Below are 27,144 nucleotides of genomic sequence, written 5' to 3' on the forward strand. Positions count from 1 at the left end.
AGGCTCCAGGTATAGTGGTTCCATGGTCCTTGTTGGAGAAAAGAGATTGTTAAAAATATTTTTTGATTTTTCATGTTTCTCATCTTTCTGTTTTCATTCTTAAATACTCTTGCGATGACTTTGCTCATTTGGATATCTTACTAAGCTTTTTACCACCCAAATTCATAATTTTTTTTAAATTAGTTTATATTATAACCTGGTGTTGCCTTTGACAGTTCTCTCCATGTGTTTGTCAAGTAAATAATTTGTCAACTGAGCAAAAGTACTTTCTGAGCTTTTAAAATATTTTTATCATAATAATTGATTTATATTGGTTACACATCCGCATAAAATTGTTATATTACATGGATGTCATTTCTGTTGTCAGCTTTTCATTTTTAATTATAAATTGCTTAAATAGATCATAATTTATTTTTTCAATATTCTAATTTATTTTTTTTTTACTAATTATGATTTTAGCACTGTCGAGCTGATGGCCTGAATGTATCCAAAACCAGATTTAGGGATGATTCTCACATCAATAATAAGTCTGTTCTTGTCAATCCATTTTGATCCATTTTGACTTTTGCAGTGCTATTCGATGCTTTCCATGTCCAGTGCTTACCATTTTTTTTTTGGAAAAAAGTTTTTGTGATATTTAGGTGTGAAGCTTCAGTGTAACCTACAGCTCTTTGGGGGATTGCTTCATGAAGCTGAAGCATATTTTCCTATATATTTCTCTTCATCCCCACCTTTTCTCATCTTTGCATGAAATGAACAAGTACTAGAATGACTGTTGATTTAATTTGGAAGATCAGCACTTTTCTTCGTAGAATTTATCTCTTCATAAGCAACTGATTATGGTACATAGGCAGCAAATTATTTTCAGGGTGATCTTTTTGAAAATATTTATCATTAAATTAAATACCTGATGACCTGCTATTCCATGAAATAATTTCTTGTTGCCTCTGGATTATGATAAATCCTGCTCCACCAACTCTTTCTTTGCATCTCCAAAAAGAACTTGTGACCCATCCATTAAACTGCAACTTGCATCTAGTTTTGTTTGTAGCAAGAATGTCAAGAGTGATATTATTGAGACCCCTTAGCAGTATATCCAGTCGTTGGTCACTGGGTAAGGTTCTTGTATTTGGAGTATCAATAGTCAAATTAAAGTTTATAGATGGTCTAAAAAGTGATTCATAACACTTTTGACCTCTTTTCTCAGCACTCTATCACTATCATTGCAGAAACATGTGGGGGTTATATAAGACTGCAAGCCATTTTGTAATTTTCTTGGTTTTATAGGTTGCCATGGCTAAAAAAAGTCATTACCAAATGGCAATAAGCTTGTCTGCATTTAACTCTGTTGGTCTTTGGAAAAGAGACTCAGTCTGTTTCTAGAATCATGTTCTACATCTTTCCAGCAAGATAGAACCTGCTGGAGCTTTTGAGAACCCAGGATCACATTCTAATGCTTTTCTAAAAAATAAATCATGAATAAGAAAGTAGGGCCATTTTTAAATGTTTTTTTCTGTTGGCTGATTATATCAGAATAACATATTTTTTCTATTCTAGACCCTTGCCTAAAATTAAAGATACATATTTTTCCAATAGGTCTTGGTATCTTGATGGAAGAATACTGCTAATAGTTGTATGTGTCTGCATTGTTTCCCCCCTTACACTTCTTCCTAAGTTAGGTAAGTCATTTTAGAATGGGAGATACTGTTATTTGACCGATTTGACAATGAATTACCAATGGGCTTAATTTTCACTGGACTAGATATTTTAGCAGGAGGGGGGAGGGAGACTTTTTAACTTGAATTTATTCTAAATGATTCTGCCTACAGCCCTGCCTAGTTACCCTGTTACTTGGGTTGCAGTAGTATTTTGTCTGCCATACTAAAATAAAATCTTTACAGTGGAACATTAAAGAGCAGCCTTTACTTATAGTGTACCATTAGTGGTAAGCCAGTTCCAATTCTGCCCTACAAAACTACATAAATGATCTGTGACAGGCATTTGGAATGTTGTTATTCTGAGCTCTAAGCTCCAGATACCAAGCAACTGTAATAGAAAACATACCCGTGACATATAGCTTTAGCTGTACATTAGGATCACTTTCCTTATAAATTGCTTTTTATTTTACTGTTATTTTACAGGCTTTCTTGGCTACACAAGTAGTTTATCATTTTTCTTTAAGGCGTTCTTTGCTTGTGTGGTAAGTTTAAAACATCAGTGGACTACTTATCTTCCCTCTCTAAAATTAGCCTCATTGTTCTTGTTTTTTATTTAATTCTGTCTTATGCTGAGTGTGCACTCCAGGATGTTTACTTATTAATCCACAAATATCTTTCTTTTTTCTATCTCCACTTTTGTTTTTCCTTAAGTAGGACAGTAAGCCTAGTTCTTTTGACTGGACTGAACAAGAAGGCAAAGCTAGTATCAGGTCACAAGGAACGCGTCCAATTGCCTAAATTTCTTATTTTCAAATATTCTCAAAAGCCTTGCATAAAATAAGTATATGTGTGTTTCCTCTCTAGTACAAAGAGAAGTAAGATGTGTGGGAGGATTAAAATAGTTGTCCATAACACTACGGTCAATAGGACACGAACTGTAAAATTCATTTGGCACAGGTCATCATATTGCTGTGTGATCAGTGAAACCAGATCTCAGAAACTCTGACCGCTTGGTTTGACCATGGAACTAGAACTTCTAAACTTTTCTGCACAAGTTTTGTTTACTCCTGGCATATAGATAAGTTCTTGGGGGACTTATTCTCTGAGCTAGTAAATGAAACAGTTTTTTGTTGTATTGCCTCCACTACAAAGAAATGATTTTTTAAACTTCTCAAATGCAGTTTTTCCTTCGAGTTTTTAACTAGCTAATTTTTAGAGCAGCTAAAAAAATGAATTAGTTCCAACTAAATTTAAGTCACTTATGTAAGAAAAACCTGAATGGTTCAGCATGGCTAAAAACATATAGACAAAGGAAAACAAAAACTTCTCTTGAGCAACATAAATAGATTTTAATATCTTAAAGACGTTATTACACGCAATTTAGAAAATCCTCCTTTTTTCTCCTTGCATAGATGTGTTTCATGGCTAGTGTCCAAGTGTTAAGCTTAGTAGGATTAAGTATTTAGTAGTTTGCAAGAGGATATCTATCTAAATATACTTTTCATAAGCTCGGTAATTTTTTTTCTTCTTATAGCCACTTACCAAAATTCTGTTTTGCAAATAAATAAAATGTGGGCAACTTACTTCATAAAAAGTAAAAAAAAAAGAAAATGGCATTAGAGTTAGACAGACATCAAAGCCTGTCCTGCATAGTTGTCAAAAGAGCCTAGTATGTCCAGAATTTATGCCAGTATGATCAGGTCATTATTTTTGTGGCTGAAATATAGGATAAAATAGTTTTGCTGCTCAGAAATGGAACTATGATCCCTGGAGCCAAAACACTATGTAATTGTGGGCTTTTTTCAATTTGGAGATTCCTATAAAACAGTTTTACATTTAATCATTTAGATGGTGCTTTTGCATATTTGTTACATTTTTTTCCCCTGTGCCTCTTACTTATCTTTGTGACCAGAATCGATTCACTTAATGTCTCTGGGCCTTAGTTTTTCATCTGAAACGTGAGGGGGTTGGACTGGATGGCCTAAGGCTCTTCCAGCTCTAACTCTGTTATCCTGTAACCTCCAGATATATTTAAATGAATAAATACCAGTCCTTGCAGTGAAAAGATATTGGTAATACCCTCATCCTAATGATTATTATGTCCAGAGTACTTCTGTTTATGTAGGTAGAACCCAATGCATGTAGATGTATGTATGTGGATACTAAAGAATTAATTAGTATTGACAAAAAAATCTTTAAATTGAAAATTGTACTAGTATGATTTAGTTTTCATAGTGAATAGTTTGAAACAGGTGAAATATATTGGTAAGATATGCCCACTGTAGTTTTTACAGCATTAATTTCTGTTGTGGCAGATATGCTCTAATTTGGTCCAGATTTCTAACTAGAACAGTCATATGGAAGTAATACCCTTATTCTGCATTTATAGTAATCTTAGAAACCATCTGTTCAGATTTTTGCTTGTGAGCAAAATTTTAATTTGGTCTGCAATAGGACAATGAAAAATACACTTTAAAAAAAGATTTATGTCCTTTATTTGACAAATCCATTTTGATGTATTTAAACTTCTGGCTTTAAAATAAATGGTGGATAGGAAAATAAAGGGTACTATTCCAGGGATTATTTTTTGAGGGGATCAATTTGTCCGTATTTTTATGTCAAAACTATATTTAAAATTATTTTTAAATCAGTGACATAATAAAATTAACTTTTCTGAGCCAAAACTACACAATAATGCAAATGAAAATCACTGTCTTTACCATGATTATGTCTCCCTTTTCTCTTTGAACTTTTCTTGTTGATTTTGTCCCTTTTTTGTGTCTGTGAACATTTATAAGGTTAAAAAGATTAATTTTACCATGTAATTGCCTCAAAATTCCAGTTTGTGCCAGTCATAACTGGGAATTTGGCCCTAGATCTCTTAGATTAGCATTCTTTTCAGATTTACAAGTAAGTGCATAACTCATTATTATAAACAACATTTAAGTAAGTTAGTAGTAGAAGTAGGAAGAGAAATAGAAATATAAAATATAAAAATTTTTTGTATTCAGTATTTATTAACAAGTATTTATCTTTCTTCTGTGTGCTCAACATTGTGTGTAGGAGCCATAGGAACACAGAAGTATAGAACTGATTCTTCTCTTGGAGCTTCAAGACTTGTGCATATGAAACAATTATAGAATAATAAAATCATATAATTGAGTGGTCATGTGTGTAGTACAGACTGTGTGTTGATAATTCAGAGGAGAGAAAGATCATTGTGTTGCTTCGTAGAATCAGTGGGAACTGAGCTGAAGCTGGAAATTTGTATAGGATTTGCATAGATGAAAGACAGAAGAAGGGTATTTTAGGTAAGGTAATAAGTAACTTGAATTATTCTCAATTCTTTATCTTCTGTCTCCCTGATTTTTTTCTTTTTATAACTTCAACAGGACTATTTTTCCCCATTCTATTTGCTTCATTTTTGTTTACATCCTCCATAAAACTGCAGATTTCTCTTGCCTTGATTTTCTGTTCCTAACTTGTTCATGCTCTGAGTCAGTGGACAGCAAAGTTTTTGGTCATGTACCCTTTTCATTAAAATTTTTTGAGCATGCACTTCCAATATGTGTATAGTTACTTGTTAATAAATTATATTCCTGTACTGCTGTACTAGTAATTTGAAACAAGATTTGATGCTGGAGTCTATAGGGAACTACTGGAATTTGAGTACGGGTGTGACTTCATCAGATCTGAGCTTTCTGAAAATCACCTTGGTAGTTGTTTGGAGGATGAATTCAAGAAGAAAGAGATGAGGTAGGGAAACCACTTAGGAAGCTTTTGCAGTAGTTCAAGTGAGAGGTCATGAAGACCTGAACTATGGTGATAACTCTCAATAGAGAGAAAGACAGATGGAAGAGATATGAAGGTAGACACGAAAGATGTGGAAACTGATTGGATTTGTTGGATGAAGCAGAATGAGAAAGTTGAAGTTGAAAATGAGGTTGTAAACCTGGATGAGTAGAACAGTGATTGTGAACTTGACAGTGTAGGAAAGTTCGGGAGAAGGGTGGGTTTGGGGTAAAGGTAACACCCATCTGTGCCTGCTCATCTTGTGCAACTCACTCTGTGACACCCAAACTAAAAAGGTAGGGAGCCTGGGTTTTACTCACTGCTCATTGCCTCAAATGCAGAACTTTTACCAAGAACATCTTTCAAAGCCAGAGGTAATCTGGTAAGCAGGAGGTGAATATGCTGGGGAGGTGGGTGGGGAATGGTGACTTTTCTAATAACACCTACTTAGCTATTTTAATGGTTGCCCAGTCAACAGTGGCTAAGTTATAAATACCACAAAGGGGCATTTGCCTTGCCCAGAAGAAGGAAGGTAGCTTGCACAGATGGAGTGAGAGAATGTTGAAGGATGAAGGTAGGTGTGACATCCTTACTTTCTGAAATCTTCTAGTTATCTTGCCCACCACCCAAAACCAACTACCCTGATCTGTTTTAAATAGTTAGAATTAAGACTGTATAATTATTGCCTTTTTCCCTCCTCTTCATAAATCAAATATCACATTAAAGCAACTTTTTCATATCATTCACATTTTCCACTTTCTACTTTGTTCCATCGAATCTAAGGATGCCTGTTCCTTATTCCTAAAAAAGTTAAGTGGGTTTTGCTTGATATTTGTTTTAGCATTGCGTTAATCTTTGGTTGGATAGATAAATATCCGATAGAAATACAATTTATTTATTTATTGGCTTCTTGCAAAGCACAGGTCTCTTTTTTTGTATTCCCTTAGCCTTTTGTATAGTGGATATCAGCCTGGAGCAACTATTTACAGAGTAGTTATTCCCCCAAATCCAGATACTACAGTGGTTGTGTTGATAAAACCAATAACTATAGGGCAAGAACAGGGTGACTACAATAAAAAAGTATAGTTGTGAAAAATTCTCATTAGACCCTTCTGTGAAAGAATTTCCCTCTGAGTTTTTTTTTCCATATTTCTTTTAAAAATATTTTTCTAACTAGGTTTGCATAGATCATTCAGAATGTTTCAGAGACGTGCTCCTTTTGGTTTTCAATTCTCCTATCTTAGGTGTTATATTCATATCTACGTCAACCTGGAGAGCAGAAGCAAAGAGTGTTTACTCTTCCCTTATCTTATGATCTTGTGTTCCTGTCCCAAGCAACTGTCTCTACATTCATTCACCATGCATTTCAGAAGTACCCACCAACTGGCCAAGAAGGGACTGTGAGGGGAACATCCAGGAAGATGCTTCATCACTCTCATTAAAGACCCTCTTATCTACATGTTTTTGTTATTTCAACCTTTAAGATTCAATCTATGTCTCTTCCAAAGCTACTTTTAACAATTCTTAATCATTTGTCTTACAGCAAGCATTCTAATCTGGAGTCCATGAGCCTGAATGGGAAAACAATTTTTATTTTCACCAACATGAAATTTAGCATTTCCTTCAGTTATTTAAATTCATCACTCTGAGAAAGAGTCAAGAGATTTTACCAGGCTGCCAAAGTGGTCTGTGACACAAAAAAGGTTAAGAAGTCAATTTAGAGGCAAAAGACAGTTACAAAGTCCATGCCTCCAAGGTTGTAATGTCCCTCTTGTGTTATACTGCTCTCCTAGCCTCATTAAATGCTTCAGAACACTGTAAACTGGGGCTGACAGTTGAATTTTCTCATATGCAATGCAAAAATTTAGTCTCTGGGAGTAGTAATAAGAATTACCAAGCTCAGCTGACCGTACAGGTAGTTTCCCATACAGTCATTACTTGTGTAATGTAAAAGGCCTTATCAAATGTGGAGTGCCTCTGCTGGGGAGATGGCCATAGTCTGGGTTCATCAACTTTGGTTAGTTAGATGGAGAGAACATTAACTGTAATGTCTCTGTAATGTCCTTAACTGTACAATTTAAATTAGAGGGAAATCAGACTAAAACAGGATCTCCTCCTTAAGGAGAGAGATTGGCTTGCCACTGCTTTGGTCTCTTTCAAGTAATCTGTTTCATCATAAAATTTTATAAGTACAATCTAGGTGCTTACTTTTCTTTCACATTACAGGTTATAGTGAAAAAATGGTCCATCTCTTGTCCACTGACACCCACTCATGGAGGGGAATTCTTCCAGGTAATGACTTAGTTGTATTTTGAAGACTTGTAATAATTCTCATTTTAATCTGACAAGAAAAGTCATGCTAATAATGTTTATTTTCTTTTAATTAGTGAAAAAGCTACTACTACAGCCCATTTTTCTCATTGTTTTAAAAAGCTCTGATTCAAAAATTGAATGGTAATGAGGGTAGGTAGTATCTTAGATGTTGTGAGGGTCAAGTGAACTAAATGTATATATATGTGTGTGTATGTGTGTACATATATACATATATATATGTAGTGGTTATTATGAATATACCAGTTTACTAACTGGCTAACTTTTGGTTTCTCATTTTTCTTCCCTTATGCTCTTTCACAGATTTCAAATATCACAGAGGAGTGTAAACCAAAGCTTTTTCACTTCTCCAAAGAGGTAAATTGTTAACAGACTTTTCTGATTTAATTTTCACATTTTAACTATAAAAAGTTTGTATAGTATTTGTTTTTAAGGTATTTATACTTATCAATTATTATTTTTAAGCACAGGATGGCCCATCATAAAACAGGCACCTTTTCGATGGGGTGGTTTTAAATGAATCCTTGCATGGAATATATTATCGAATTGTTTGGTCTGTCCAGCGAATCTTTCTGTGGATATAGGCATCTTGCAGCTCCATGGACTTGTAAAGCTAACCAGCCAATTACATCAAAAACTCCTACTTTAAGTAAAACCCTGTTTGTAACAAAACTTAGCCTAACCAGTAGACCATTGACTTAACATAGACAATGGTGACTTCTGGTAGACATTCAAAACTTAAAAGCTTGCTGCTTTCTGGAGTTTAGGACTGAAAGATGTATCTGGTATCCATAGGCCAATCCTTACTCTTTGGGCTTGAGCATGCTTCATGTGTCATTCTTAAAAGACTGAGAATGCAAAAAGGGTGCACCTGAGTACCAGCTGACTATGCATGACCTGACCTTTGGCTGGACTGTGCTCTGTCCTCTGAAGAGCCCAGATTTCTTTTTTGATGAATACAAGAACACAGCTTCTGGCTATAAGGGCTCCTTTACATCCCACCATTACTTATACTGTTTAGGGGAAACCTAAGTAAATGACTCCCTTCTATATCGTTGGAAGTCCTATGACCTTTAGCATCTGGAGTCCTGCCTTCAGTTTTGAGGTAGAGAGGGGACTTTGTAGGTAGAACCAGGCCATCTAAACCTGTCCTCTTACAGATAGAATACCTTTATGGATCTACAAGCTCTTCTATGTGGGTATTCATTCCACTAGTGCAGATTGTAGCCTTTATGTAGTAAATAGAAATATAATATGTTATGTTTAAAGAATGGTATTAGAGAATAGGGAGTTGTATTTCTTATTCTTTAGTAATTTATGTCATAGCAGTGTAGGAAGCTAGATGTCATCATGCCCAAATGTACCTTCCTTTCCCTCTACTTTAAAAATTTTTTTAAGGTAATTTCTTAGCAGTTTTCACATCCAACTCTCTCTTCTGTTCTCATATACGTAATGTATACTTTTGGTTTTTACAAGAATGCTGTTTAGAATGATTACTCTCCCAAGCAGGCTGAGAATTACTGAGCACAGTCACCTTAGAGAACACTCTTAGTAATAGTTAGCATGGCTTGAGGTTGAATTGAGTTGTTAAAGTAGGCAGCGTAGTACTGTGTGCTAGATTTGGATTCAGAGGAAGTCCCTGGATTTGAATCGTACTTTTGCCCTTTAGTACCTGAACGACCATGGACAAATCACCTAATTTCTCTGGGCCTCAATGTCTTCATGTAAAATAAAAGGTTTGGAAGAGATGGCCTCTAAGGGTCCCTTTTAACTCTAGTTCTATGAGTCCATCAATTTCGGAAAGTTAGCTGGGAGCCGGGCACATTAGAAACATGGCTGTCAGTTATCTGAATGAAAAAGGGTAACTGGTGATGGTGATTTAGCCAGAATCGAGTATATTTGGCATGGGGATGTTGCCAGTTATATCATGATGCATCATCTGGCTCTCACAGAGACTGGGCTCCCCCTGTGTGACCTCACATTTTGGCTCATCATTTCCATTACTACTTGTACCTTCTTTCATATCCCTTGACACTTTGGTCCAGGAGGGGAAACTGACTGTTCCTTATTCCCCATTGCCAAAATTTAGACTGTCCCTTCACTGCTGCCGTGCAGCAACCTCTAGAAGCTTACTCTGTCCACATTTATTACCCAAATCTGATCTGAATAGCTGTTACCTACCTATCCCCAGGTCATTCTCCCTCCTTTTTCAAGGAGTTGTGTACTTGGTTAACAGTTTTCCCCTCAACCCCAAGTCCTGCCTTCACACTAGGGAACTTCAGCAGGCATGTCGATGTTTCCCCAAACACCCCTACTTCCCAGTTCCTCAGTTTCCTCAGCTCCATGACCTAGTCCTCTCTTCCACTTTACCTGTATTCAGAAATGGTCATACACTTGATCTCACTGTCCACATGTGTTAAGCTTCCATAATTACGACTCTGAAACTCTTTTCTCCAGTCTCTCCAGCTTTCCCTAATTCTGTTCTTTGTGCTCATTGTGACCTCCATTCTCCCCACCCTCCAGTGCTTTCCCAGGCTGTCGCCCCTGTTCTAGCTTCACTTCTTCCCCTTTTCCCAGTCTTGACCCTTATTTGACCAATTCAAGTCTATATTTTTCTCTATTCTTGTATATCTTTCTCCTTTGTCCTATCACTGCTTATGACTTTCTAAATCCTTGCTAGCCACCTTGCTATCCCAGTCTGAGACCATGCCCTGGAAACATAGTCTTTTAATTTCCCGAGTGCTTGCTATGGAGATTCAAGTGTCCTGATTGTTGAGTGCCTCAAGAGAGATCCACTCCATCAGGCCTGCTACTCCAGTCTTGCTTCATTTTCTTATTCCTTTTTCTTTGTGACCTCACTGCAGCCATTAACACTATTAATCACTCTTTTCCTTGATATCTTCTTCTTTCTAGGTTTTTGGGACAGCACTCTCTCTTGGTCTTCCTCCTACCTCTCAGACCACTCCTTAGTCTCCTTTGCTGAGAGCCTCATCCGAGTCACATGTTGTAATTATAGGTGCCCCACAGGGCACTGTCCTTGCCCTCTTCTCCCTTTACACCATTTCACTTGGTGACCTCATAATTCCTCTGGATTTAATTATCATCACTATGCTGATGATTCTCAGATCTCCCTATCCTGACCTAACTTCCCTGCTGACCTCCATTTTTGAATCTCCAACTGCCTTTCAGACATCTTGAACTAGACATCTTAAACTCAAAGTGTCCAAAACTAAACTCGTTACCTTTACCCCTGAATTATCTCTTCCTCCAAACTTCTCTATTACTGATAAGAACACATTCTCCCAGTCCCTCAGGCTCACAACCTAGGTGTCATCCTTGACTCCTCACTATCTCTCACCCCCATATTCCAGTCTTGCTAAGGCCTGTCAATTTTTAATTTTACAACATCTCTTGAATACACCCCCTTCTGTCTTCTGATACTACCACCACCCTGGTGCAGGCCCCTATCACTTTACACTTGGACTATTACAATAGCCTGCTAGTGGGTCTGCCTGCCTCAAGTCTCTCCCTATTCCATTCTACCCTCCATTCAGCCATCAAAGTGATTTTCCTAAAATGCAGGTCAGACCTTGCCAAACCCCCCCCCCCAATAATTTCTAGTGGCTGCCTGTCACCTTCAATATAAAATATAAAAGCCTCTGTTTGGCATTCAAAGTCATTCATAACCAAACCCTCCTACCTCCACTTGGTATCTTACAGTTTTCTTATTGACTTCCCTCCCATTTTCTTACCAGCCTCCCAGACCAGAGCCTATGCCCTGCAGAATTTAACTTAAGCCTTTCGTTTTCAGAGCCTCCATCCTGGGACCTCTCTGTCCTTATTGGTAAATACCTCCTATGTAGCCTACCATACCAGACCATATAGCCTTAGAATTAGTTAGGGAATTAGGGTTTTCAACCAGGCCCTCATTGCATCCCCAGTCATCCTTTCTTTCTTTGTAGTTTTCTGTCTCTCCATATCTAAGACTTCCTTTCATACTGCCTACAAACACACCTCTCTCCCCTTCCTGAAAGGGAAAAAAAACATCACTAGACCCTGTCTTTCATTCAAGCTTTTGGAATGTCATATCTCTCTTTCCTTTTTCTGCCAGAATCCTTGAAAAAGCTCTCTATAATCATAACTCTATAATCATCTCTTTTTCCTCTTTTTGAATCCTTCTACAATCTGTCTTCCAACCTTATTATTTTATAGTCTCTCAATGAAAATCCTCTTTCCAAAGTCATCAGTGATCGCTTAATTATCTAATAGACTTTTCTCAATCCTTTTTGATGCTGTTAACCACCTGTGTTCTCTCTCCTCTATATGTTTTCATGACCCTGCTTTCTCTTGGTTCTACATGTCTGAGTGTTCCTTTGCTAAATTTTCCATATCATGGAATCCATATCATGCCCCTTTCCTGCGAGAGTACCCCAGGCTCTGTCTTGGATCCTCTTTTCTTTGCTGTCTATACTCTTTCTCTTGGTGACCTCTTAATGCTCACATGGGTTTCCATCTCTACACTGTTGACTCCCATATCTACAGTTCCAGTTCTGGTCCTTTTCCAGAGCTCCAGTACAGCAGCACAAACGCCTTCTTGAACGTTTCCAACTCAGTGCCCTGTAGACATCTTAAACTCAGGTGCCCAAACACAACTTCTTATCTTTTTCCCTAAACCCACCGTTCTCTTGAATTTCCCTATTCCCATTGATGACACCATGATTTTTTAAGTCACCCAAGTTCACAACCTCAGTGTCATCCTTGACTTCTCATTCTCCCTCACCCAGTAGATCACTCAATTGCCAATTCTTGCCCGTTCTATCTCCACACAGTCCCTGTCATCCAGCCCTTTCTCTCTAGTTCCCACGGCCATCACTTTAGGCTAGGCCCTCATCGCCTCTCAACTAGATTATTGCAATGGCCTACCTATTGGGGCTCCCTGCCTCAGGTCATTCCCATCTCCAATCCATCCTTCATAGCTACTTGTCACTTCCCTACTCGGTAAACCCTAATGGCTGCCTAGTTACGTTAGTGCAAACAAGGACTCCTATGAAGTAGTAGATGTATTTGAATTTGTGCTGTTTGAAGTTATAATTCTATAAAATATGGTCATTGGTTCCAACCCAGTGGAAGTAATGCATTGCAAATTTGAATAATGCTTCATGGGTTTTGTTATTCACACCAATCGCAACCTGGCTACACTTCCAGAGTCAGACATAAACTCTTCTGTTTGTTACTTAAAGTCCTTCACACCCTGGCCCCAACCTCCCTTTCCATCCTTATTGCCTGTTACTCTCTTCCACGCTCACTGCAGTTCAGCCAAGCTCGTCTCTTGGCACAGCCCTTCAGTTCCCACATTTATGCCTTTGTGCTGATCTAAGAATGTTCTCCTGCCTTACTTCCATCTCTCAGAATCCCTTCAAGTGAAGGCTTTCCTCTGTACACAATTAGAATTATAATTATGATTATAGTTATAATTATACAGTGTGATCTTCCCCCGCTACACTGCAATGTACTTAAGGACAGAGACTATTTTCACTTTTGTCTTTGTATCCCCAGCACCTGGTATGTAGTAGATGCTTAATAAATGCTTGTTGATTGATTATTCTAATGGTTACATATATTAACTAAGAAAATAGTAGCTCACGGCAAGAGAAGGTTCCCAGATGGTATTAAGGTAACAGAGGAAACCAGCTAAAGAATAAAATATTTTCTATAGATTTTGAAATTGACCATAACCATTTAGAGGGAAGCTTGGAAGGGAGGGGGAGAATGTTTGTAGAGTGGTGAAGTCCCAAAATAACTGTGATGTAAGAGAAGGAGGCACCAATAAGGCTTAGTAAATAAATATAAATACATCCATAACTTTCCCTCACATCATATAAATAATTTTTCTTTGAATAATGTTGCTGCTTAACAAAGAATACTGAGTTTGACCAGATTCCTTTCATTGGAAAACATGAGTTGAACATCAAATTAGTGGTAGCTTTTTCAACAGGAAACTATTTAACGGTTTCACTTTTTTTTAATTTTTCAGAGTGCTTATGCCATTCCAACTATGGCATTTTCATTTCTCTGCCATACTTCAGTATTGCCTATATACTGTGAGCTTCGAAGGTAACGTGTACGAATCTTAGAGTATCTTAAGTGAAATAAAAAGTTTTGACATTTTGAGGCTTTTCTGAGTCAGTTCCATGCTTTCTCATGGTTCCCTGTGTTAGATTCTAGAGAGTTTCTTGGACAACAGTAAAAAATTCAGTGGAGTCCTCATGGAGAATGTCACATGATAAAAATATTTTCATATAATGTCTTTCCACTGCAGTTCCTGGTATAAAGTTGCTAATGCACTCAGCTTTGTAAAGCTGAGGAGCACCATGACCTAGAGTCTACAGACTGTTTGATCTCTTGTCCAGATCTTGTCCAGCTTGTGGTTCTTGTCTTGTCCAGCTTTCTTGTTCTATTTTGGTTCTATTTTTGTCTTTTAGACCTTCTAAGAGCCGAATGCAGAGTGTAACCAACACAGGGATCGCTTTAAGTTTTCTCATTTATTTTACATCAGCATTATTTGGGTACCTCACTTTTTATGGTAAGTACTTACTTTTACGTAAGAGATAAATGCAACTTATTTTTCTTGCATTATTACTTAGTGGGTTCTGTTGTATACTTGGAGTTTATGTCCATCTCTTATTAGTGGATTTAACTCTTTCAGAAAGCCACTTGGATAAAATTCAGTCATCCTAAGGGTGTGAAAGAATTGATTTATTGTCTTTTGAAAGTGAGGAATCAGAAACACTATGATTTGTCATTTCACAGGAAATTTTTGTTTAAAAATTTAACTGCAGGTCTATGTACATACTTTTTTTTTTTAAATGCAATTTATTTATTTAACATATTTGGTTTTCAGCATTGATTTTCACAACATTTTGAATTACAAATTTTCTCCCCATTTCTACCCTCCCCCCCACTCCAAGATGGCTTATATTCTGGTTGCCCTGTTCCCCAGTCAGCCCTCCCCTCTATCACCCTGCCTCCCCTCTCATCCCCTTTTCCCTTCCTTTCTTGTAGGGCAAGATAAATTTCTACGCCCCATTGCCTGTGTATCTTATTTTTTAGTTGCATACAAAAACTTTTTTTGTTTTTGAACATCTGATTTTAAAACTTTGAGTTCCAAATTCTCTTCCCTCTTCCCTTCCCACCCACCCTCCCTAAGAAGTTGAGCAATTCAACTTAGGCCACACATGTATTATTATGTATAATCCTTCCACAATACTCATGTTGTGAAAGGCTAACTACATTTTGCTCCTTCCCAACCCATCCCGCTTTATTGAATTTTCTCCCTTGACCCTGTCCCCTTTCCAAAGTGTTTGTTTTGATTACCTCCACCCCCATCTGCCCTCCCCTCCATCATCCCCCCGCCTTTTATTTTTTTTTTATCTTCCTCCCTCTTCTTTCCTGTGGGGTAAGATACCCAACTGAGTATGTATGGTATTCCCCCTCGGGCCAAATCTGATGAGAGCAAGGTTCACTCATTCCCCGCTCACCTGCCCTCTCCCCTCCTCCCATAGAACTGCTTCCTTTTGCCACCTTTATGGGAGATAATCCACCCCATTCTATCTCTCCCTATCTCCCTCTCTCAGTATGTTACTCTCTCATCCCTTAATTTCATTTTATTTCTTTTAGATATCTTCCCTTCATCTTCAACTCACCCTGTGTCTGCTCTCTCTCTTTTACATATATATATATATATATATATATATATATATATATATATATATATACACATACATACACATACATACATATACACATAGATACATACATACATACATATTCACTTATATATATACATAAACACACACATATATATATATACATATATATATATATATGCATATTCCCTTCAACTACCCTAATACTGAGGTCTCATGAATCATACTCATCATCTTTCCATGTAGGAATGTAAACAAAACAGTTCAACTTTAGTAAGTCCCTTGCAATTTCCGTTTCTTGATTACCTTTTCATGCTTCTCTTGATTCTTGTGTTTGAAAGTCAAATTTTCTATTCAGTTCTGGTCTTTTCACTGAGAAAGCTTGAAAGTCCTCTATTTTATTGAAACTCCATATTTTGCCTTGGAACATGATACTCAGTTTTGCTGGGTAGGTGATTCTAGGTTTTAATCCTAGCTCCATTGACCTCCGGAATATTGCATTCCAAGCCCTTCGATCTCTTAATGTAGAAGCTGCCAGATCTTGGGTTATTCTGATTGGGTTTCCACAATACTCAAATTGTTTCTTTCTGGCTGCTTGCAGTATTTTCTCCTTGATCTGGGAGCTCTGGAATTTGGCAACAATATTCCTAGGAGATTTCTTTTTGGGATCTATTTGAGGAGGCGATCGATGGATTCTTTCAATTTCTATTTTGCCCTGTGGCTCTAGAATATCAGGGCAGTTCTCCTTGATAATTTCCTGAAAGATGGCATCTAGGCTCTTTTTTTGATCATGGCTTTCAGGTAGTGCAATAATTTTTAAATTATCTCTCCTGGATCTATTTTCCGGGTCAGTGGTTTTTCCAAGGAGATATTTCACATTGTCTTCCATTTTTTCATTCCTCCGGTTCTGTTTTATAATATCTATGTACATACTTAAGTGTCTCTCTGCCAGATAGAAAACATAGGGAACTTTAGGTTACTGATACTTTTTAAAAGGCATAAATTGGTTAGTAAATTAATTAACTTTATATCTGTTGCCAGAAAAAAAAATCCTGTCCTTCCAGGTAGATGGGAACAACAAGCGAAGTGGGATGTCTTATTGAAAGTTCATTGAGGGCAGGAGTTGTTTTTTGACTCTTTTTGCATCCTCAGCGCTTAGCACAGTGCCTGGCACACAGTAGGTGCTTAACAAATGTTTATTGATTGATTGATCATAGTGATAATTGTAATAATAATCATAGTTTACATTTATATAGCATATTATAGTTATAAAACACATTACGTACACTATCTCCTTTCACCTTCATAAAAGCCTTATGAGAAAAGTAGTGTAAACTTATTCCCATTTGAAAGATGAGGAAAACAAAGCTAAGAGAGATTAAATGACTTCCCCATGGTCACTGAGGTGGTAGATTTTGAAGCCAGGCCCAGAATTCAAGATTCTCTGGACTCTAAATTCAGTGCCTTTTCCATTGTAGTTATATTAGTTGTGAGGGAGAAGGAAGAGGATTAAAGAGGAAAACTATATGTCATACCCTCCACTCAAAATTCCATTTTGAAGCAAATTCTTAGCTGTTCCTGGCTTATTTAGGCTATGCCTAAACTTTGTAGGTTTTTAAAAATTCTCTCTTAACATCATAGGTCATATGGTCTAAAAGATTTTAATACTTGTAAGTGATGTTTCCCCTGCAGAAATTTACCTATCAAACATCTTTTCCTTCCTGGATCTTCCTAGACCCCAGTTCCTCATCCACGCTTGCAAGTTTTTTAGAATACTCAAATTTCCTCAGGTGGAGAAATGAAAATTTCAAGGAAAATTACGTCCTAAAGAGTTTTTTGGGCTGCATGGTTTTATTTTGGTTTTGCACACACAAACTAATTCCTTCCCTAAAGGCAGAGTCATGTTGGAGACGGTGATATGCAGCTCAGAACAGATCTATTTTGGCATTGAATCACAGTACAAGAAAGAACCTTCATATCACCTCTCTGCCAAGATGACTACAGATGGCAATCTCATGTAATACAGAGTGTACTTGAAGCAAAGAGCTTGTTCAGAATTTTGGTCCAAAGTTGAAGCCTTTATAGACTTTTTACCCCGTCCAGCAACCTGCTCTGATTATGACACTGTCTTAACTAAGGTCATATATACTTTGCAGAGGTCACCTTATCATATTTGTAGAGATTTGTCTGGATCCATACAAGCTTATTTTACCATATTGATTACATGTGTTCTGGATCAAGTAAGAACACAGAGCTAACCAACTAGCGTTGACAGCAAATCTGAATCCTGAGAGGATGGAAGGTAGACTTTTTAAAACCCCATGAGGTTGATTAGCAACAGGTGTTAATAACTGCACTGTAGTTCATAAAATGGAAATAGGTTAATCCTCCATATTTTGTTATTAAAGAAGTAATAATATTACTGTATTCTGCCCTGATCAGACCTCATCTGTTTAGTTTGGGTCACTACATTCTATAAAGAACTCTGATAATCTGGAAAGTGTCCAGAGGAAAACTGTGTAAAGGCCTCAAGATCATGCTATGATCTTAGAAGATTGGTGAAAGAATGGAGGCTATTTACAGAAGTAGAAAGGCTTACAAAGACATGATGTCATCTTCAAGTGTTTGATTAGACTTATTCTATTTGCTCCAGAGAGTAGAATTAGCAATATCAGGCTTATTTTAAGGAAAAACTATATAACAACTAGAGAGCTATCCAAAAGTGGAATGAGCTGCCATCAGAAGTCATCATCTTATAGTCTGAAGAGACTTCAAAGGTCATCTAATCAGACTCATCCTTCAACAAGAGTCCCTTCCACAACAAACCTGACAAGTGTCTTCCCATTTTTGCTTGGAGACGTCTAGTAAGGGAAAACCCACCACCTCCTAAAGCAGCCTATTCCAGTTTTGGATGGGTGTAGTGAGTTGGAGTCAAGTCAGGTCAAGTGAAGTAAACAAGCATTTATTAAGCATTAGGTGCTATGCTAAGTCAGATTGAGTTCAGATATGGGTTGAACTAGATGGCCTTTGAATTCTCTTCCAACTCTGAGACTCTGTAGTTCACAAATGTAAAGCATTTGGGAATAGAATATACATTTGTTATCTTCTGCTCTCTGGTTTACTAGACAATGCTATCTTCTCACAGTCTAGAAAGCATTTTTAGATAACTAATTTCCAAATGGAATTCAATGCTATAGACATTTGTTAAAAGTCCCTATAACATAAGTATACTAAGTCATGAAACTTCCATTTTGGCCTCAAAATGTCAACATCCTGATTTAGGCCATCATTACTTCTCCCCTAGACAATTGTGATAGCCTTCTGACCGGTCTTCCTGTCCTTAGATCCAATTCTTCCTAAAGGACAGCTCTCATTATGCTCAAAAACCTTCAGTAGCTTACAATTGCTTGCTAAAGGAAATAAATTTAATAAATGTTTATTAAATCCTAGTGTGTTCAGATTACTGTGCTCCATCTTTAAGGAGATACAAATTTTATATAAGACAATCCCTGCCACATAAGCCTGGCACTCAAGACTTACAAACACCATTCTATTTTTTAAGCCTTATTTCCATAAGCTTCCTTTCATGTACTCAGAATTCCAGCCATACTGGACTGCTTAGCTTCTCTCTACACAACCATTCACTTTCCTGCTTGGTAGTGAGATAATATTTGTAAAGTGCTCAGCACAGTGCCTGACATATAGTGATGCTATATGAGTGTGGATTCTCTCCCTTTACTCCCTTCCAGCCTTTGTGTCTTTGTTTATATTTCCCCTCCCCCTTGCAATTACCCTCTTCTCTTTTCCCTACTCCAACTTAAATGCTACTTCCCAGATATTTTCCGTGATCTTCCTGCCCCCCCAACCCCATCCCTACTAGAAATAATCTTTCTTTTCTAAAACTTCTAATTGTACTTTACTTTTTTTTCTTATTTCTCATATAGCGTTCTCCCTTTATTGTCATTATTTGTGTAAATTTTATCTCTTCTACTGGATTGTAAGCTTCCTTAAAAATAGGCGCTGCGTATTATTCAACCATGTATCCCCACAGGGCCAGATAGATAGAGGGCACTCAGCAAATGTTGGTTGAATATACCTTTTTACCCTTACTTGTTTTTTTCTCAAACAAGAGTACAGTATAGTTCCAACTTGAGTCAAAATTGATACCTTTCACTTCAGATCTCATCATTGGAAAATAGCCACAGGTAATATATAGAATTTGTCTTCCCTTCCTGGCCACTCCCTTAAGTCACTAGGTAATTAATTTTCCACTTGCTCCCATTTTCTGCTTCAAGTAACAATAATGGGTGCCACTTGAGATAACAGGTGAGGTAAAAATGAGCAAAGCAGCATTTGAAGTGCTCTATAAAATTCTGGAAAGAAAAATTGTATATTCTTATTTCTTTTCTTAACTTGAGAGGTTGTGTATATTGTGTGTCTATGTTTGGGTGACCAACACATGAAGGTGGGGAAAGGTGTTTCCTGTTCCTCAAGGAAAGGATAAGCCCATATTTTGAGTTGTTTTAAAAAGTCTTGCAAACACTAGTTCATGGAAAAGAAAATATTGTGCCATTCTAGACATCTTGGCGATTTATAAAGAGACCTTATTTGTTATTTGCAGAAAAAGTGGAGTCCGAAATACTACAGGGTTATAGCAGATACTTGCCAAATGATGTTGTTGTCATGGCTGTGAAGTTATGCATCTTGTTGGCTGTGCTCTTGACAGTCCCTCTAATCCATTTCCCTGTAAGTACTGTTAAAGGGCTTGTTGCTTCTTGGAGTCGTTTCCCTAACAATGGCAAGCGCTAATTCTTTGCAGACTAGAACATTTGAATCAAATCTAGTCTTGTGTATCTTATTCATTTGTCAAGTGATTGATCAAAGACCTCATACTGCATATGGCTTCATGAAAGGACAAAAATAACAGTGAACCTCTAAGCTAATTTGTGCTTTTTTAGATTAAGTTTAGATTTAAGCTATCCCACAGCATTGTTTCCAATTTGGAGAATGCAGTACTTCTAAAGTTTTGGGGGAAGGGTTGAATTTTTTTCCTCCAATTCTATATTGTGTTTTCAAAAGAATATATACAAAAAGATGAAAATGTAAGTCAACAAAAGTAAGTGCTTACTGATTTATTGTAACTGCGTTTTCACAGAGGAAGTTTAGTTTAATCTTAGCCAAAACAAAGCATTGGCTTTGCAGTTGTTAAGATTTGAGGGCAGAATGAATGAATAGGTAAATGAATGAATAAAAAATAAAGTATTGTTGTACATAAGAATTCTGATAATTATTATGTCTTTGGGGAAAAGGTATTCAGATATTGTTATATGTGTCTTATCTGTTCATTTAGATTCTGAATTCCTCAATGCCTTTTATCTTCTTGTTCATTTGCTTCTCACACAGTGCTTGGTAAAATTAGTAAGTCCTTTTGAAAGAACAAAGGCTGTTACAGTTAGAGTAATGAGAGTTGTTGTAAGCAATATAAAATATGTCCTTCATCGAAATTCTTCCATGTTTTAGAACCTTGACTCTTTTGCCTATAGACTTTAAGGATTAATTGACATATACTATTATGTTTTGTTCAGTCATTTTTCAGTTGTGTCTGACTCTTGGTGACCCTTTTTGGGATATTCTTGGCAAAGATATTGGAGTGGTTTGCCATTTCTTTCTTCAGCTCATTTTACAGATGAGGAAACTGAGGCAAACAGGGTTTAATGACTTGGCCTGGTGTGTAAGGCCAAGGAATTCAGGAAGATGGGTTTTCCTGACTCCAGGCCCAGAATTCTATCCACCTAGCTGCCCCCTACTATTACCTAATAGTCAGTAAGTAATCTCTTATCTCAGCTAGACTGGTCCTCAGTTAATAGGCATGCCCTTGATCTCTGGGCTCAAATTTGGAACTTTTCTAGCCTAGGACCTCTAATAGCTGTGCTTTACTGTGTTGGTAAGCAAAATGGCCTTTGTTTTTTTGGGTTTTTTTTGAGTAATTCAATGTATTTCATTGAGCCTTACTAGGTGCTAAGCCCCAGGCCCAAACCCCTATTAGGTGTGGAACCTATGTAGGTGTGGATTGGTGACAGAGGTGGGGCCCAAGGTGGGGCTGGCTAAGGGGAGGTGCTAACTCCAGAGCCATGCCCTATTAGGTGTTAACCTAATCTATGTGGATGTGAACCTCCCAGGGTCCTAAGGGGAGGGGCCAACTCAAGAACCAATCACCAGAGTCTAAGCTTGGGTCATTCAGATGACATTTGATGATGTCTGAAGCCCTATAAGAAGGGAGGACAGAGCCATTTGTGCAGGGCTCTTGAGATGGTGTTGATGAGGAGACTCCGGGCAGCTGTTAAGGAGCCCTCCAGCTTGTAAACCCGGATGCTGAGACTTTGTTGGACTCTGGTAACTATGTATTGGGATTTGAATCAGACAAAGTCTGTCTGTTGATGTTTGTAATTTGTTTGTATTTTGTTCTGAAGTTCAGGGTGCTGGCTTTTCCCTCTGAACTAAGTGAATGATATTTGTATGCTGAATTAAAGTAAGCTTGTCAACCCCTTCACCTTGCTTTCCTTAGTTAAGCAGATCAAAAGAACCTGTGCTGTTGGCAGCTTTCTGGGTGCTGGCTGTGGGTGGATCTTACACCCCCACAGAAGCTGCTAGCCAGATTGTGGGAACATTTGCATAACCCTCAGAAATATAAATCATGTCTGCCAAGATGAAATATCATAGCAGGACATCCATTAGTGGTGGTAATAAAACAGGTTAAGGAAAATATGTATGTGAATGTTTTCACATTTTTCATAATTTTTTACCCAGTAAAATTTAGTACAACAAATATTTATTAAGCGTTTACCATGCATTGTGCACTGCGTGCAAAGCCCAGGGCAGAGACATAGATTGATGAATAAGATGCAATTTCTGCTCACAAAGAGCTTACCACCTAGTAGGAGAGATGATAAGTATATAAATAAGTATTATGAATAATAAAACATGATAAGTGCACTAGACTAAATGCAAGGACCTAAGAAGGAAAGATACTTGAGAATAAAACTTAAATCTTATGAGTGTTTTTAAAAGCTTCATGATAAAAGCAGTGTGTAGACAGAACTTTTTAGAAAATAGACATTTTGTGAGAAGAGTATAGGGACAGATTTATGTCTAAACAAGTATTTCCCTAATAATACCTTCTCTTTTCTTAAACTAGTGTTTTTTTTTTCCTCTATACAGGCAAGGAAAGCAGTGATAATGGCATTTTTTCCTAATCGCCTATTCTCATGGATTCATCATTTTTTGGTCACTTTAGTACTCAATATTATCATTGTTTTACTTGCACTATATGTTCCTGACATTAGAAATATATTCGGTATAGTTGGTGAGTTATCTGTTCCCAAAGTTCCTCCTAATAAACTGGCTCTCTTAGTTTCAGGTTCAGATCCTAACGACTTCATTTTGTTTGTTTGTTTGTTTTCCCCCTTAAAGGTGCCAGTACATCAACATGTTTGATTTTTGTGTTCCCAGGATTATTTTATCTTAAACTCAGTAGAGAGGATTTTATATCTCAGAAGAAACTTGGGGTATGTTTTTTTAATTATATATTTCTTTCATGAACACTGTTTTAAGAAACATTTTGTCATTTTATGTTATATGTTTTCAAAAGAGGCTATTTGTCGATCAAAAAGCATTTATTAAGTACCATATGCCAGGCACTATGCTATAGTACAGGGGTTGCAAATTTATTGAAATTATATTGCAGATTTAAAAATGAAGCATTACCTGCCATCCAGGAGGTTAAATTCTATTTGAGGGAATCAGCATGAACATATATATGTAGTTGATAAATAAATACAAAATAATTGGGGTGGAGGAGAGGCACTAGCTGATGGGAGGATCAAATAAGACTTCATGTAAAAGATAGTACTTGAGCTAGACTTTGAAAGACACTGAGAATTCCCAGAAGAGGAAGGACTTCACTTAAGGCATGGTGACAGCTTGTAGAAGGCCCCAGAGATGGAAAGAGTATCAAGTGTGAGTAACAGCAAAAATGGATAATAAAGCAGGAAGGGTAGATTAGACCCAAGTTGTAAAGAGGTTTGAATACCAGAGAAGTTGAAATTTGATTCTAGAGGTGATAGAAGACTTCTGGGTCACGTGAGCAGCAAGATGGCAGACTGGAAATTTTCTGCAATCCCTATAACCTCTCAAACCTTTCTAAAACAGAAACTATGTGCCAAAGATAAAACAACTTCAGCTGTTTCTATGGCCTGGGACACCCAGAATACAAAAGAAGTTTAAAAAACCCACAACTCAGGAACCGACACTAATCCTGAGCTCACTCAGCACGCCACCCCCTCCTTCCACACTAGTGGCATTGAGGCCACACTGGCAGACCCAAAACAGGCTTATGTCAAAATCCACCCCCATTCCTTGCTCCCCCTTCCTTTGTCCATGTTGTAGAGGTCCTGGCTCCAGGCTGCAGAAGTTTGCTCTTTCCTCAGCAACCAGCTTGGTCACAGCCCTTCAGGAACAACTACCTGCCAGGAGCTGTAACCCAAAAGCACCAACGCTGCAAAGCTTTGAATTGCCAGTGCCAAGGAAAGCAGGCTCTGAATTATCAGTGCCAAGGGAAGCATGATCTGAACTGACAGGGCCATGCAAGAGAAATAAGGAGCAGAAGGAACAGGACACGTCACCCAGACAGGACACTCTACATGTGAGGAGCTATGCAGCTCAAGCCTGAGGGGAAAAGCACAGCATTTAGCTGGGGCCAGTTCTGACTACTCTAAAGTAAACGGGGGCAAAGACCTACATTGGTGAACTGTGAATTGCCAAATGTGGGAGGAGGCTGAGACTCTTTGAGATCCTGCTCCCAAGGAAGCCATAATCAGAGGGGACAGAGTCAGGAAGAGACTAATAAGGAAAATAACATGGAGGGAAAGGTGGCACAGAGAGGAGACTGAAAGTACCAAAGATTTCAGGAAGAAGAAATGTCAAAGACTGTGAACATAAGCAGATAAATCAACAGGAAAAATAGTAACAGAAGAAAATATGACTTCCAGTTCTCTTAAACAAGTTCAGGCATCTATGAATGAATACTGAAAAATGAAAGAAAATGATCCAACACTTGATGAGACAGAGGGCCCTTTGGAATTTGAGAACATGGAATCAAAACATGCTGTTACTGAGTGGTTTAAAAACAAATAAGAATTATAAGAGCAGAATTTATGTCCTACACAGCAACAATAATCAGCAGAATAGAAAAACTTGAATCTGGAATGGCAAACCTCACCAAAGAAATAAAGGAAAGGAAAACAGCTTGGGAATCCAAATGTATATTCCTAGGAGATTTATTTTTGGGATCTATTTGAGGAGGTGATCTGTGGATTCTTTCAATTTCTATTTTGCCCTGTGGCTCTAGAATATCAGGGCAGTTCTTCTTGATAATTTCTTGAAAGATGATATCTAGGGTCTTTTTTTGATTATGGCCTCAGGTAGTCCAATAATTTTTAAGTTATCTCTCCTGGATCTATTTTCCATGTCAGTGGTTTTTCCAATGAGATATTTCACATTGTCTTCCACTTTTTCATTCCTTTGGATCTGTTTTATAATATCTTGATTTCTCATCAAGTCACTAGCTTCCACTTGCTCCAATCTAATTTTTAAGGTAATATTTTCTTCAGTGGTCTTTTGGACCTCCTTTTCCATTTGGCTAATTCTGCATTCCAAGGCATTCTTCTCCTCCTTGGCTTTTTGGAGCTCTTTTGCCATTTGAGTTAGTCTAATTTATATGGTATTGTTTTCTTCAGTATATTTTTCAGTATTTTTTTGGGTCTCCTTTAGCAAGTCATTGACTTGTTTTTCATGGTTTTCTTGGATCCTTCTCATTTCTTTTCCAATTTTTCCTCCACTTTTCTAACTTGCTTTTCCAAATCCTTTTTGAGCTCTTCCATGGCCTGAGCCCAGTTCATGTTTTTCTTGGAGGCTTTTGTTGTAGGCTCTTTGACTTTGTTGACTTCTTCAGGCTGTGTGTTTTGGTCTTCTTTGTCACCAAAGAAAGATTCCAAAGTCTGAGACTGAATCTGGGTGCGTTTTTGCTGCCTGGCCATGTTCTTGACCCTTGAGTTTTTCAGTGGGGTATGACCGCTTGTGGAGTAAAGAGTTCTTTGTTCCAAGCTTGAGGGGATGCACTGTTGATTTCAGAGCTATTACAGCCACCTCTGCCATACCAGCACTCCTCCTTCCCCACGAACCCCCAACCTGTACTGGACTTAGATCTTCAGCAGGCTCTGTACTCCTGCTCTGATCCACCACTTAATTCCTCCCACCAGGTGGGCCTGGGGCTGGAAGCAACTGCAGCTGTAGTTCTGTAGCTGCCCCACCCCCGCTGCTCCCAGGGCAGTGGCTGTACCCAAACTCTGTCACCCTGTCTCCAGCAGCTTTTCCCACTAACCTTCTCTGTTGTCTTTGGTGTTTGTGGGTTGAGAAGTCTGGCAACTGCTGCAGCTCATTGATTCAGGGCGCTAGGGCCCGCTCTGCCCAGCTCCTGTTCTGGTTGCTCCACGTGGCCCGCACTGGGCTCTGCTCCGAGCTCTGTGCGCAAAAGACCTCATCCAGCAACCATCCAGGCTGTCCTGGGCTGGAGCCCTGCTTCCCTCTGCTATTTTGTGGGTTCTGCAGCTTTAAAATTAGTTCAGAGCTATTTTTTATAGGTTTTTGGAGGGCCTTGGCAGGAGCTCACGCTAGTCTCTGCTTTCCAGCTGCCATCTTGGCTCCAGGTCTCCCCCCCTCCCCCGGGAATCCATATATATAGAAGTGAAGGACACTCTAGAAGTAGAGAAGCAAAAAACAAAAACTTTAGAAGAAAATATGCTCACTATGCAAGCAAAAAATTTTGATTTTGAAGTTAGAGTGGGCAGAGACAATGTAAGGATCATGGGCCTCCCAGAAGAACTTTATAGGACAAAAAACCTTAATACCACGATGAAATAAATAATAGGAAAGAACTTCCCAGAACTTCTGAAAGTAGAAAGTGAAATCCCATTTGAAAGAATTCACACATCACCTCCAGGAAAAAACCCAAGGCTGCAAACTTCAAGATACATAGTTATTAAATTTGATAGTTCAACTTAGAAACAAGTTCATCAAGCCATCAGAAGAAAAGCCTTCAAATACAAAGGAAAGGATATTTAAATAACAAGACTATTCTATACACACTAGTAAAAGGAGGAGGGAATGGAATATTGTATTCCACAGAGCATTGGCACTCAGGATGCAATGTGTAGTGACGTATCCTGTAAATCTAACCTTAACCATATAGGACAAAAGATGGACCCTCAATAAAAAGAAGAGTTTGAAACATTTTTAGAAAGAAAACCAGAAATGAAGATACTATTTGCTTCTTAAACACCCCAAACAAGAGGAATTGCAAGATAAGTGAATAAATGCAGACAGCAATAGGAAGACCAGTAAGAAATTTCTGTCTAAAGGTACACAAGGAGACAGGGGTAAAGGTGGAAATCTGATAGAGGTCACTAACGGTGAAGAGGCAGACAGGGACAGAACGTGGTGACAGCTTGCCTACAGGTGAATGCTTTTTTTGTGGGACTACTTTACAACATGGAAAGGTACATGAAAGAGGGGAAAGGGAGCAAGAGAAAAGGGAAGAGTGA

At 37.9% G+C, this 27,144-nt stretch overlaps 1 protein-coding gene across 1 annotated transcript in view; it reads left to right on the forward strand.

Moving 5' to 3' along the window:
• Nucleotides 1–27,144, forward strand: part of SLC38A6 (solute carrier family 38 member 6) — a 78,740-nt gene that overhangs the window by 47,571 nt on the left and 4,025 nt on the right. The window contains exons 7-15 of the mRNA XM_036736330.1: nt 1,597–1,679; nt 2,142–2,200; nt 7,677–7,742; nt 8,085–8,138; nt 13,816–13,895; nt 14,264–14,364; nt 20,109–20,233; nt 22,706–22,850; nt 22,958–23,052. Of these exons, the coding sequence (XP_036592225.1) occupies nt 1,597–1,679; nt 2,142–2,200; nt 7,677–7,742; nt 8,085–8,138; nt 13,816–13,895; nt 14,264–14,364; nt 20,109–20,233; nt 22,706–22,850; nt 22,958–23,052 (808 nt within the window). The remainder of the gene's footprint in view (nt 1–1,596; nt 1,680–2,141; nt 2,201–7,676; nt 7,743–8,084; nt 8,139–13,815; nt 13,896–14,263; nt 14,365–20,108; nt 20,234–22,705; nt 22,851–22,957; nt 23,053–27,144) is intronic.

This window comes from Trichosurus vulpecula, chromosome 8, assembly GCF_011100635.1.
Source record: "Trichosurus vulpecula isolate mTriVul1 chromosome 8, mTriVul1.pri, whole genome shotgun sequence".
In the NCBI taxonomy this organism is placed as follows: domain Eukaryota; kingdom Metazoa; phylum Chordata; class Mammalia; order Diprotodontia; family Phalangeridae; genus Trichosurus; species Trichosurus vulpecula.